The sequence below is a fragment of the Pelodiscus sinensis genome, chromosome 12 (genome assembly GCF_052426305.1).
Source record: "Pelodiscus sinensis isolate ZL-2025 chromosome 12, ASM5242630v1, whole genome shotgun sequence".
Lineage (NCBI taxonomy): Eukaryota > Metazoa > Chordata > Testudines > Trionychidae > Pelodiscus > Pelodiscus sinensis.
Window position 1 is genome coordinate 15,295,440 of NC_143063.1, and position 14,216 is coordinate 15,309,655.

General features: G+C 42.8%; 1 protein-coding gene across 1 annotated transcript in view; it reads right to left on the reverse strand.

Moving 5' to 3' along the window:
* The window catches only part of SLC6A2 (solute carrier family 6 member 2), a 113,616-nt gene that overhangs the window by 32,547 nt on the left and 66,853 nt on the right, over positions 1–14,216 (reverse strand). Inside the window, exons 9-10 of the mRNA XM_014572550.4 lie at positions 13,799–13,927; positions 2,020–2,119 (exon numbers count right to left, since the gene is read on the reverse strand). Of these exons, the coding sequence (XP_014428036.3) occupies positions 2,020–2,119; positions 13,799–13,927 (229 nt within the window). The remainder of the gene's footprint in view (positions 1–2,019; positions 2,120–13,798; positions 13,928–14,216) is intronic.

Below are 14,216 nucleotides of genomic sequence, written 5' to 3' on the forward strand. Positions count from 1 at the left end.
AAGTGAGGCGAGCAGGTGGAATACAATAAATGGTCAAGAGAGGTAAATTGCAATAGGAGCAAGCATGCCCGAGAACTTTATAACTCGCCCAATGACAGCTGTACAGCACTCTCTCTAAAAAGACAGTAAGACAACTGTTAGAAAAAGAAGAATCATTTCACCAGAAATCAGGACAGCTAGCACAGTACACATTTGGATGAGTCACATAAAGTCTAAGGGATAATGTAAGTTTGAATGCTGGCCAAGACAGAAGAGGTGATTGGAGAGGGAAGAAAGCATGAGTGGTTGATTAATGTTACTGACTTGTTAATGCCAACTATCTTAAGGTACAATAGAGGGTTTGAACTGTTTTTGTCAAAGCAGGAGTACTTGCTGTGAGTAAGAATTATTTTCTCCAACCCAGATTATTATTATGGGACCCTTAGGACATTCAATATATTCCTGAAATTATGTGGTAGTGGAAAAGAGAAAGGTTTGTGTTGCTCAGATGCTTATCATTTGAGTGGTCTACTGAATTGCCAAAATATTTAGAAAGTCTTTGACAGAACTGACAAGGAGTCCTGTAGTACCTTAGGGTATGTCTACACTACCACCCTAGTTCAAACTAGGGTGGTTAATGTAGGCAACCGAGTTGCAAATGAAGCCCAGGATTTAAATATCCCGGGCTTCATTTGCATCTTGCCGGGCGCTGCCATTTTTAAAGCCCCGGTAGTTCGGACTCCGTGCCCGTGACTACACGCGGCACGGAGTAGGTAGTTCAGCTTAGGCTCTCTAATCCGAACTACCGTTACTTCTCGTGGAACGAGATGTACCAGTAGTTCGGATTAGAGAGCCTAATCCGAACTACCTACTCCGTGCCGCATGTAGCCGCGGGCACAGAGTCTGAACTACCGGGGCTTTAAAAATGGTGGCGCCCGGCAAGATGCAAATGAAGCCCGGGATATTTAAATATCCCGGGCTTCATTTGCAACTTCGGTTGCCTACATTAACCACCCTAGTTCGAACTAGGGTGGTAGTGTAGACATACCCTTATAGACTAACAGATGTATTGGAGCATAAGCTTTCATGGGCAAAGTCTTTGCTACCCCTCTGATATTTGACAGAATTGTCTTCGTAGATGGTGTCCTCAATAACTGGGACACAACTGCTTCAAAGCAGAATAGAAATTAAAAATAAACAAAATAACCCAATTACTAAGTCATCAAAGGAGGAGTCTGAATGCTGCATGTATTTTTGAAAGAATGGAAGTGGAACGGTTACATGCACCTTGTATCTGAGATCAATTCTGAGCTGCATTTGTTTATAGAATAATCATTGAGGAAGTAATTGGAAAGCAAGTTTTCAATGTATATGATGTCTGAAAAGTTGGCTGGAAACATGACATTACAAATATGGCAAATTATAGTTGTAGTCAGAGCTTTGATCCACATTTGGGGCATTAGCTTATTTCGATGAGAACATTGAAAAATCCACAACAATACACCAGGTAATTTGGGAATAGCTGATTGGGAATGAGAACAGGCCATTATACTGTATTTTGTATTTTGATTTAACCAGAAGAACTGCTCACAAAGAACTGATTACAAGACTATTGGGTCACGCCATCATGTGTCTGTTATATAGGTTATGGAGAAACTACAAAAGATTACATGCTCCCTGAGAGTAGCAAAGAGGTTCTGCAGGAAAAAGTGTCAGTGGCTTTGCAACTAAGCTAACCTATTGACCTGAAATTCTGCATGGTTTAGAGGTGTGATTCCAACTCACAGGGGTGTGTTAACAGCTACAACACATGGGCAAGAATGGAAGGATTCTGTCCCCAGTGATCTTCTGCCTGATACAGTTTGTTTTGGCTTTGCGCAAGGCTCCATATGTATTCTTGTCACCGCATAAATAAGATGAAAAAAACTGCTCTTCTGGTTTCTGCCACACAACACACTCCCATCATTACTTACAGCTCTGGGGATAGCCAACAGTTTACAAGACTTTTGGTCATAAGAAAAGAAAAGAAAAGCCACTTACCATAAAACCAGGACACTCCAATTGCCTCCATTAAAACAGCAAACAAGATTGAAGTCCCCGCTGCAAATGTGTCCAGTAGTGTGAGCACATAAATTCCACCCTGTGGCATAAAAAAATCCAAAAAGTATCATAAATTCATAGATTCCAAGGCCTAAAGAGAACACTGTGCTCATTCAATCGGACTTCCTACATAACAAGGGCTAGAAAATGTTCCTTGACAAGATCTTTTAGAAAAACCTCCAGTCTCCTGTGAGGAAGAATGCACGATGAGCAATGTTCCCTCTAATTTTCACCATCCATGTGTTGAGTAAATTTTATTATGTGCACTGAAGCATGTGCACATGCCTGCTGATGAGTGCATGGGGGAAGTAAAGGGGACAATTACCCCAGGCCTGGCAATTCAAAAGGACCCAGGGACCCGGCCACTGCTGCTACTGCCCTTTAAATCACCACCAGAGCACTGCATCAGTGAGGCTGCTGTGGGGGAAGGGGGAGAGAGGGAAAACACAGCATGCTCCAGGTGGCACTGAAGGCTAGCTGCCCCCAGCTCTGCTGAGACCCTCTCTCTTCCGGCAGCATGGAGTTGAGCCTCCTTCCACCTTGCCCACTGGCCTGATGAGGCTGTTGGTCCCACTGCATGTACTGATGTGCATCGCCAATAGAAACATGTGCAGCAGGCTGTAGACGCTCTGCCAATCAGCTGGGAGGCATTTGAATCTCTCCTGGGTTGCTGCCTGAGTGCACAGCTTACAGGGAACACTGATCATGGTGCTTGGTGCAAAGTTCAAATGGTTAATTATTCTCAACATTAAAATCACTGTAATCAAATCACTCCTTAAGATTTTCTTTGTTAAACTAAATAGATTAAGGTAATTGAGTCTGTTACTAGAAAAGAGTTTTACTAATCCTTTAATCATTCCTGTGGCTCTTCTCTGAACCCTCTCAATTCCCCTGTGTAGGCAGTAAGTCCTTTTCATTATTTACCACTCCTCCAGTTTTTGTATCATCTGCAGCCTTTATCAGTGTTGATTTTGTTTTATTTCAGGTCACTGAAAAAAATATTAAATAGAACACATCCCTGCGGGACTCCATTTGAAATGCACACAATTGACAGCGGGCCCTCATTTAGAAGGCCTATAATTATCTGGGTTATCCCATTTACCATTTTTAACTACTGGCAAGACACTGACAATTAACATTAACAGCACTGTGAGTTCCTTAGCCAGCTCTTTAAAACTTTTGGTTACATGTCATCTGAACTTGGCTGATTTACAAGGGTTTAACTGTAGTAGCTTCTGATCACCATCCTCCAAAGATACTCTTAGAATGGAAACAGTGTTATCATCAGTTTTTTCTCCAAAATACAGAGCAGATATATTTACTGAACACTTGCCTTTCTGCATTGTTACTGATAATTCTTCCATTTCCACATAGTAAAGGGCCAATATGAATGTCAGGATTGTTCTACTTCCCAGTAGAACTAAGTCTCCTTATTGTTGTTAACTCTGATGTTCATATATTTCACCTTGTGTTCCCATATTTATAGCTTTCTATAGTTCATAACTTAGGATAGATATTAATTACTATCAGTTTCCCCTTTCTTTGATCATTATATATTTTTTATCTTTTATATATGCCTTCACTTCCCCTCCACACCTATTTTTAGCCTTCCTCAATTGTGATTTTTGGGCATTAATAAAGTATTCTTAAACAATTTCCAACAATCATTCAGATTTTTATGATTAAATTCTTCTTCCTAGCTGATATAGCTCATAATTGTTTTCAGCTTTGTGAAATTGGCCTTGTTAAAGCCAATATATATTATTGGTATAGACTTTATTTTGCTTCCATATTGTAAATACAATCAAGCTACAATTACTTGTACTTAAGCTACAATTAATTTTTAGTTCTGTAATCAGTTCCTCTTTATCTGTCAAGACTCAATCTAATATAGAATTCTCCCATGTTGGATGTATCACTTTTTGACTTAGCAATTGTCATACAGAGAATACTAGAAGATTCACCCAGCATTGCTCAACTCCTTACCTCAATTATTGTTTGAATAATAAAATGGAAATATACATGCTTAATTTAAATAATTGCTCTGGAGTGGCGTTGGGGATGAGAGGTTCAGTATGTAGGCTGCTCTGGGGAGAAAGAATTACCCCAGCCCTCTCTCACCACAGCAACTTGCAGCTGAGTAAGAAGCACCTCTCCGTGGCCACTGTAGCCTCAGTGGGCACAACCATGTTCACTAGCTGGGCCAGGTCCAGGCTCATCTGTCCTCTGTGCTCCCCAGCCAGAATGAAGAATACAGCAAACAGTGCACTTTCCCCTCACTCCCTGACTAAGGTGAACAGCCAGCAATATCCCCATAAGAATCGGGAAGGGAGGAGCTTCAACCCCTCTTTCCTTAAAGGGCACCTGGGGGTATGGGAGGTTTAGGACTAAGTCAGTCCTGGATGAGGAGGGGGCACCCCCAGTCAGCCCTTTTCACCTGCCTGATGATTCTGTGTCTCTTTTTGGTATGGGTTTATGAGAAGCAATTCCAGGCATATCTCATTTTCCTGGCACAACATTGCTTCACATTATGATAAGAGGAAACTGTATAGCAAATTTGGTGGGCCTAGTGCTTACCATTTAGTTCTTGAATAAACAAACTCTCTAAAATATATAGTAGACTAGAGGACTTACCCGGCATTACCCGGGTCCAGGTCCAGCCTGGGGTGGTGGGGGCTACGTGGCATAGTGCGCAGTTGCTCCTTGGGGACAATCTAGGGTAGCGGGGGCTCTGCTGCCAGCCAATGGATGCTCCCCAAGGTCATTTGTGAGTACAACTGTCCCCCATTCTTGCTGCCCCCCTGTGGTCATTCAGGAGTATAGCTGTCCCTGCTATCACATCCCTCCCTTTCCATTTGATGTGAAACGATCCCATTCCAGGCACATCCCATTGTTCTGGAAGAACAAAACCCTGAGCTTGCTTTAAGTTATAAAAGGAAGCTGCATACCAAATTTGGTGGTCCTAGCTTTTACCATTTAGGAGGAGGACTTTGAGCAAATGGACAGACACACAGACAGGCACACAGATGCACAAACTCTCTAAAATATATAATAGATTATTTTGAAATTACAAGAATATTTTAGTACTGGCAGCATAAGACCTCCAGCATATGTCATTCAAATTGAAGACCCCCTTGATCACCAGCACCTAGTAGTTAGAGGTGTAAGGATCTGGTCATCATGTTCTCTAGTGTGATATGGTGGTGTTTAGCTAACATCAATTAATACTCCCTCTTGTGCTTTATATGATTCATAAGTACTCAAAATCATTTTATTCCAAATTGTAGTGGCTCCAAAACCAATAGTGCCATTTTTGACATAGAGCCCCATTCTCCTTTTGCCCACTCAGTCCTTCCTAAATAGGTTATAACCATTGATTTTAATATTGCAGTCTTACATATCACCACCAAGTTCCTGTAATACCTACTAGATAGAATTTGTATTCATACCTGAGCAATTCGAGTTCAGTTTTGTTTGTGATCCAGGCTCCTAGTATTGGTGCATAAGCAATTAAAGATTTTGTTCTCTTCATATCTTTTAGTTCTTTCATTAATTTTGTTTTTAATATCTTGATTCTGTGCTGAATGATCTCTCATATTTTCCCTGGTTTTACTCTCCTCTTTTGTTATTAGTTTAATGCTCGCCTGACTACTTGCACCAAACTGCTACAGAGGATTTTGGTTCCCCCTCTACTGGTGGAGGATATCCAAACTATACTGGCTCCTCTCCCTATAGGAGGTTGACCTATGTGCCACAAAACCAAAATCTTCCACCTTCCACCACTTAGCTAGTGGTTCATTTCCAGAATATTCTGCCTTCTGGGACAGGACAGATCTCAGAGAAGATTGTTTAGAGTTTCCTGGGAAATTGGAAGTGTCCTGAAGAAGAATCATCGATTATCTGTGAGCTTTCCCATGATTCAGTGTCATTATTTTCCATGTGAACCACCATGAATAGATCCTTGCCCACTGACTTCATTTGACTCTCCTATCTTAGAATGGAGTCTTTGTTCCAGGAAGATGGAGCACTGTCCTGTTGTCTCTCTGTTCCTTTGCAGAATGATCTTTTAATTCTTCTGAGTACAAAATCACCAACAAGTACCATCTGTTTTTTTTCAACAGGAGGAAAACTCTTTGTGGATAAGCTTGATTTTCTTACAGTTGGGCTTAGCTGTCATCCATTCATGTACATCTCTCCATTCCCTAGGACCAGCTGGATCTTGAGAGGAATCTTCCATAGTTTCCACACTGAGGATCTGGTGTTGACTGGAAACTTAGCTGTGTGGAAGTCCTCATGGTCTTCATCTCTTTGGTGGCCAGAGCCTATAGATCCTCATTTGTCTCTAGCCATTGTGATCTCTTGCCCTGTGGTGGTTATGAACCTGCCAGGCCTCCTCTTTGCTTTCCTGTCTTGTTGGTGGTCTGCTCCTATCTCCCTGGGGTACTGAGGTTTCCCAGGCCATGTCTACACTGAGAGATAAAGTCAAATGTATTAAGATATATTTTTAGCACCTGATTTTGTAATATATTTTTAGCACCTGATTTGCATGAGAATTTGACATAATTTGTAGTGCATCCCCAGTAGGGTGGCAACCATCAACTTTGGAACAATGCCCCCTTTGCATTCTGGATTATGCTCCCAGTGCACACTGGGAACAAAACTGTGATGCTGGTTGTCTGTGGCCCATAATGCACTCATTTCCTCCCTCTCCCCCTGCTTCAGACAATCAGTCCTTCACACACTTTTTTCTCTTGCTGGTTATTTGTGCAGATGCCAAAGCAGCATGAGCCTGGAACCCATTGTGGAGCTCATTGTGCATGAAAGCATTAGGATGATGATGTTAACTTTGGTGGGCCTAATGATGGAGTATGTCCAGAGCATATCCAGGGATATGCTTAAATGAGGAAGAATCCCAAGAGCCACGAACATACTCTCCTACGAAGCACTGGAGCTGAGAGAATTGAAGAAGTCACTGGCATTCAGTCCTCTGGACACAGTGGAACACCAGTTCTGGTGCTGTCAGACAAGCACAAACTGGGTGGGATCACATTATGATGCAGGTATGTGACAATCAGCAGTGGCTGAAAAACTTCTGTATGTGTAAGGCCACTTCCATGGAAGTTTGTGAATTGCTTTCATCCATCCCGAGGTGCAAGATACAAGAATGAGATCTGCTCTGACAGTGGAGAAGCGTAGGGCAATAGCCCTGCGGAAGCTTGCAATGCCAAATAGCTACTGATCAGATTGGAATCAATTCAGAGTGGGGAAATCTATAGTGGAGGCTGTTGTGATCCAAGTAGCCAAAGTAATCAATACCCTTCTGCTATGGGGGGCAGTGATTCTGGGAAGCATGGAGGGCACACTGGAGGGCTTTTGCTGTGCTGGGGTTCCTTAACTGTGGTGGGGCGATAGATGGAATGTACATCCACATCTTGGTACCTGGTCACCTTGCCATGGAGTACATAAACCATAAGGGGTATTTCTTGATGATGCTGCAGGTGCTGATAGATCACAAGGACCATTTCACCAACATCAACATGGGATGGTTAGGAAAGGTGTCCGTTACATACTTCTTTAGGAACTCCTCCCTCTTCAGCAAGCTGCAAGCTGGAACTTTTTTCCAAACTGGAAAATTACCATCAGAGACATTAAAATGCCAATAATGATCGTTGGTGACACAGCATACCCCTTGCTCCCGTGGCTCATGAAGCAATACATGGACAGCCTGGATCACAGTAAGGAGCAGTTCAACTACAAGTGCAGAATGGTGGTAGAATGTGCTTTGGGGCATTTAAAGGGAAGGTTTAAGAGTCTCCTGACTAGGCTGTAACTCAGTGAACCCAACATTCCTTTGTGGTGGCATCCTGTTGTGTGCTCCATAATCATTGTGAGAGCAAGGGGGAAGTTATCTGTCAGGGTAGAGGGCTGAGGCACAGCACCTAGCCAGGGATTTTGAGCAGCCAGATACCAGGACAATAAGGAGAGCACAGTGAAGGTCAGTGCAAATCAGAGAGGCTTTGAAAGACAGTTTTATGAATGGCCAATTTTAAACAGAGTTACAGCTGTTAAACTTTAAGGCTACGTCTACCCTGGCCACAATTTCCGGAAAAGCCATGCAAATCAGGTAAGTTAGGATAGGGAACCCCCCCGCGGATTTAAATAAACATGTCCGCCGCTTTTTTTCCGGCTTGGGGAAAAGCCGGAAAAAAAGCGTCTAGACTGGCGCGATCCTCCGGACTAAAGCCCTTTTCCGGAGGATCTCTTATTCCTTTGAAGTACATTCCACAATGAGTACTTTGAAGTACTTTGAAGTACATTCCACAATGAGTAACGGTAGTTCGAACTAGGAAGCCTAGTTCGAACTACCTAGTTCGTGCCGCGTGTAGCCGCGCGGCACGGGGTTCGAACGAGCGGGCATTTAAAAATGGCGGCGCCCCGCTTATGCAAATGAAGCCCGGGAAATTCAAATCCCGGGCTTCATTTGAAATTGCGGTATGCCTACATTACCCCGCTAGTTTGAACTAGCGGGGTAGTGTAGACATACCCAAAAGGAATCCAGCATGGGAACTTTGAGGTGTGCATATGATCACAATTGTGAGAAAGGCAGCTTTTTGCTTCATGATGTATTACTGGGGATTGACTGGTAAGGCTGCCCTTGAGCCCCAACCCCCTTTTGTTCTAAGGCCTTCGGGAGAGGAGGCTATGGAACTTGGTGAGGAGGGAACAGTGGTCTGGTAGGGCTGGAGGGGGTGACTGTTCAGGTAAGCATTCTGGAAAGCCATCATGTGGTCCATCACATCTACTCTCTCCTGGTGCCTCAACTCTCACTCTCTGCACGCTCTCCTTTCCTCTGCTCACATCTCCTCCAGCAGCATATTCCTCCACTCCCTGATGTGCTCGCTGGCCAAGTGGGTGGATTGCATTTGCTCCTTGAACGTCTCTTCCCTAGTCCATTTTCATCTGCAGGTTTGTGCCAGGTGGACAGTTGGTGGGGCCAAGGGAGCATACAGCAGGCTGACTGCTGTTCCCGCTGTAACAAAAAGTGAAGGGCAGACTTTTCAGGAGATGCACTGTAGAATGTAAAGCCAAATCTGATCAAATAGAAGGAAGATTGGTCGAAAGACAATAGGGTTGTATTATGTATGAGGCCACAGTTATGCTTTTAGGCGGTCTCTTTGCAACAGGTACTCAGGGGAGCAGCTGGATTCGGTTTGGAGGCAAGCATGGTAAGGGACAGGCTGGGGCACAAGCCCTGCAGGAGGGAGGGGGTGGAGGCCCAGGCATGACAACAGAGCAGAGCAGGGGCTCACATGGTATCCAAGTGTTGGCACTCCCCATTTGTGAGGGGAGTGCGACTTTATTCAAGATGGGCAAATGGAGGTTTACTGCAGGGGGCATCAGCTAATAGCTTCCCTTGCTTCATCCAGGTTGCTAGGCATGATATCAGTCTTCTCTGAATCATACAGAGTGTTAGGGAGGAGATGCTGACTGAATGTGACCAGAAACGTGGCTTTGTGCTGCAATGATGCTAGACCACCTACTGCTGGCTTGGCGTGGAAAGGTATCCTGCTATGGAGGATGGAATAAGGCAGCCTCCTTAAAAAGTCTTGTGAGAAGGATGAAAGAGTTCCTCTACAAGAGCTGCATGGAGATGCACAGACACATTAATAAGCTGTTCCAGGAAGCCTACACTGTGTAGGCAAAGTGGCCACCACAAATCACATCCAATTGCCTTAACCAATTTTTAGCAAGATAAAAATGGTGAACTCAACAGACTGACATGACCTGGGAGGAAGGGATTAGCTCCAATGTTATAAAAGGTTCTTGGCTCTCAGTGACCTTTGGATGCCCCACTCACCTGCTGACCATTGCCCTCCTCCATCTTCTCCTCTACCATGTTGTCCTTCAGATTGTGGCCCAAGACTGCCTAAGGAATGTCTTGAGAGGAACCCACAGTCTGGCTAGTGAAGCTGGTTGGGTCCCCTGGCCCTCTCAAGGATCACATGCAGCTGCTTGTAGAAATGGCATATTTGTGGCGATGCTCCAGACCATCCATTTACCTCCTTTGTCTTTTGGTAAGACTGCCTCAGTTCCTTTATTTTTCACTCAGTTCTGCTGAGCATCCCTGGTGTATCCTTTCTCCTCCATGCCCTTTGTGATCTTGGCTTAGATATCGCTGTTCCTTTTGCTGCTTCATAATTCTGGGAGAACAGATTCCTCTTCCTACGCAGCAATGAGGTCCAGGATCTCCCGCACACTCCATGCTGGTACTCGTTGGCAACCCTGGGAACTCATGGAGCTCATGGTACTTGAACTCATGGTCAGGTGTGCTGCCTGCTTTGAGGTGTGCTCATCACCGGAATTACATTAAGTTTTTCTTGGGACTTTTTCTGTTCACCTGGAGAACAGTAGAGTTCAAAGTCGTGGTCAGAGCGGTCACTGCAGGGCAGTGTGGGACACCTCCCAGAGGCCAAGAACATCAACTTTTACAGCTCCGTGGAAAGTTGACCATGCAAGATAGAATTAATTTTTTCCTGGGGCCCAGGGTAGACCAGGCCCCAGGGCTATCTAGGAATACTTCTCCTTCTCAGTAGCATTTCTATTTGCCCCTCTAACCGAAGAATACTTTCTTCTGATATGCCACCAACTTGCACTTCATGAACAGGGAAGTCCCTTCTTGTTGCAGACAGGAAAGAAAACATGGCACATCTGCTGCAGGTCACCACAACTGTTCCATCACTGGTCATCTTAAAATCACATGCAGAGCTGAACCTGGAAGGGAAGCCTCTCATTCTCCCTCTCTCAATTCTGTCCAAGACTCTCCTGTTAGCTACTTCTGTTTGCCTCACAAGTGACTTTTTATACCAGATCTCCTGTCTAGCTCAGCTCTGTGTTGTTCCCTCTACCAGGGAGTGATTAACCACTTAGACACTTCAAATAGCAGGGCTCATCAAAGCTCTTAAAACCATTGCAATTCTTCTGTCATGTTTATCCTCCAGGTACCAGAGGTCTGATATGTAGGAATATAATTTCAGTATGTTTAATCAGGGAGTAGAAACCTTGGATGACATGGAAAATGGTGCAATTGAATGCACAACCCTTGTAAATGGCTCACCTACAAAATGGGAGCTGGAAAATAGATGGTATCCTTACTCAGCTCCTCTAGAGCACTCAGCTAGTGAGCTCCCTCAGTTTCCAGTAACATTATTGGGAGATGAGGTCCCTCAGAACCTTGAAGAACTTCTCAGCAACTTGCAGGATTGGGCCCAAATGATACCTAGCATAGAGTTGCTTCTCAAAGTATCTGCAAGGCATAGGTGTGTCACGGATACGAATGCTACCACACCAGGTGTGTGGTCCAACCAATCTGCAGTCATGAATCCAATATCCTGTCCCTGTGGTCCTGCAGAGTAGCCCAGTACATACAAGTGGCTGAGAAGTGTCCATTGCCTGCTCCCCTATATATCGGGATTGCCCTGGTTGTGCCGTGGTTTGTCTTTTTATGTGGCTGAAGTGTGGTAACAGGATTGCACCTTCCATAAACAGCCTCTCTCCTCTGAAATATAGGCATCTACATTCTCTTGAAATGCACTGATTTGGAACTCTATGTTGCATCTGTGAAATTTGTGCACAATCATTTTTCAGATACTCTTAGCTGCATTAGACTTTCTTTTATTTGACTGGTATTTGAGTAAACTATTGAATGTCTCATTTTTTAGTGTGGATTAAAGACAATGAGAGAGATTGTTAGCAGATGGTGCTCTCTATTGTTTTGAAATGAAGCAAAACAAAATACTTTAAGACATTCGTACTGTTTCATCCCATGCAAACAGTTGAGAAAACTTCCAGCCACGGTAGATACTAACAATCTTATTTATAAACAAACCCACTAGGAATATGTCTGTTCCTAGTAAGGATTTTGTTTTTAGTATCTCTAAATTTTTAAAATAGAAAATAAATATTGTTCATATTGTAGATCTGATGATGATTTTACTGTTTAATTAACAAAGACATAGTTTAGCTTTTCTCTTGTTATAACATACACAGATTTCATACCAGAGATGTGACTATTTACAGTAACCAATGGAGCCAGCTGTCTGGGCTTTGCTCAGTTACCATCTCTGGAGATATGCTATGGAGAGCTGGCCAAAGTTTGGATTAACAAGGGTTACCTAATGAACTGCATGGCAAATATCTGAACAAGCAAAAGAATGCTTATTGAATGGTGTTTCAGGTAAGAAATTTTGCTCCACCCTTGTTCATTATTTGAATGCCTTTATTTTAGAAATCCAGCAAGGAGACTGATGAAAGATGTACAAAAAACAGACTGCTTTGAAAATATACCCAAGGATTTTCAAGGAGAAATTCAGTGGACTGTTTTATCTTTATGGTCTCACGGGGGATTTGATTTCTTCTTTGTACATATTTGACATCAACTTTTTCTATTACATGAATTAATGTATTGGAATCTGTCAGATAAATTCAGTGCAGTTTAGCTTATTTGAAAATTTAATGCCACAGAGGTGCCATAATGTAAACACTGAACTAGAGTCTCACATGGTCTGCATTGGCATCTCACAATTGAAGTCACACTAATTTAGATTAGCTAAAGATGTGACCCAGTATGCTTCTTCTAACCCATTGGTTCAAGCCTACTGTTAACCAAGATAAAACCTTGAGCAAGGAAATAGACTGTCCATTGCATTAGATGACAAAGTTGAATAATGTAAAAAGGGTCAATATTTATTAGTAGTATAAATTATCTGTATTATTCATATACTACTATACTTACTTTCAGTCTTTGAAAATCCTTTTTAGCTAATGAAACACTGTAGCAAAAAACTATGAGGAAAATGCATTTTGTTAACTTTAAAACGTCTTTCTTTTTCAGTAATTGGTACCATTTTCATTACTTTCTGCTAATAGATTACACTTCATAAACAAAGCAGAAAAATAATGGCTATCTGCTCACCCCCACCTATTCCCAACTATACCTAAACAGGAAGGTTCCTTTATAGAAATGCATCCAACCCAATGTATTAGTAACTATGCTGTGCTGTCAAGCTATTCTCATGCTTGTGGAAAGGGTGATAGGATTATTATACTAAAGTGTAATTTTAATTTTCCTATTGATGAATTAACTTATGCCATTGTTAAAAGAGAATTTTCAGATGCCCAAGGGCTTGCTACTTCACTGTGCTGCAACTCTCTCATTCAGGAGTATGAAAAAACACTCCTAACAAGAGCAGCAAGTTACAGAGCTGTAAAGCACCAGAGCAAAAAGGCTGTAAACAGCACTGTTAGCTACTCCCCTCATGGAAGTGATTTACTACAGCGCTGGGAGAGGTCCCTCACCACCTTTACTGCTTTAAACTTAGAAGTGCAGACAAAGCCTAAGGGTGTTGTCCCCAAAACGCTTCCTCCCAGAAAAGTAAGTAGTGACCATAGTCCCATTTCAGGTGATGAAGCTACAGCAGAAGTAAGCATAATAGATGAGAATCATTGTGAGATCAATTGAGAGATAACTATCTTGTACAAAAGAGGAGTGGAGCAGTATCATTTAATATCATGTTCAGACTATCATGTGGGTATGTGGGTTAAAACTGAACTTTCCAGGTACACAAAGTTCAATTCCAGCCTGCGGTAGAGTTTGGTGTCTTTAACAATATTAGTTGCATTGTTAAGTTAACTTGTTAATGGAAACCCTTGCAGTACTTACATTGGTGATACAAAAAAGAGCCACCAGGAGAGTGCCAAAGGAGACACCAAATGTGAAAAGCTTTCTATGCCGCTTCAGTATTTGGAAATCATCTGCTAAGCCAGTGATGACAGCTTCCATTCCACCCATCTAAGGAAAAGGAGTGGAATCTAGGTTAGGCAGTAATAATGAGAGACATTTTACCCGCAAACAGAAGGATATAAATAAGTTTGAGATTCATCTCTATTTCCTTTTGTGATTTCTAACAATGACCGAGTTTCTTCTTTTTATTTAAAACGTGTTATACCTTCTGAACCCAAGCATCCTTCTTAGGGGCCCAGTTGCTTTGCCCGCGGGGCCCCTCGCCTCAGACGTGGGTCACATTTGCTGCCCAGGTTCTTTGCTGCCAAGGGCAGAAATTATTTTTGGTATTTCCCAG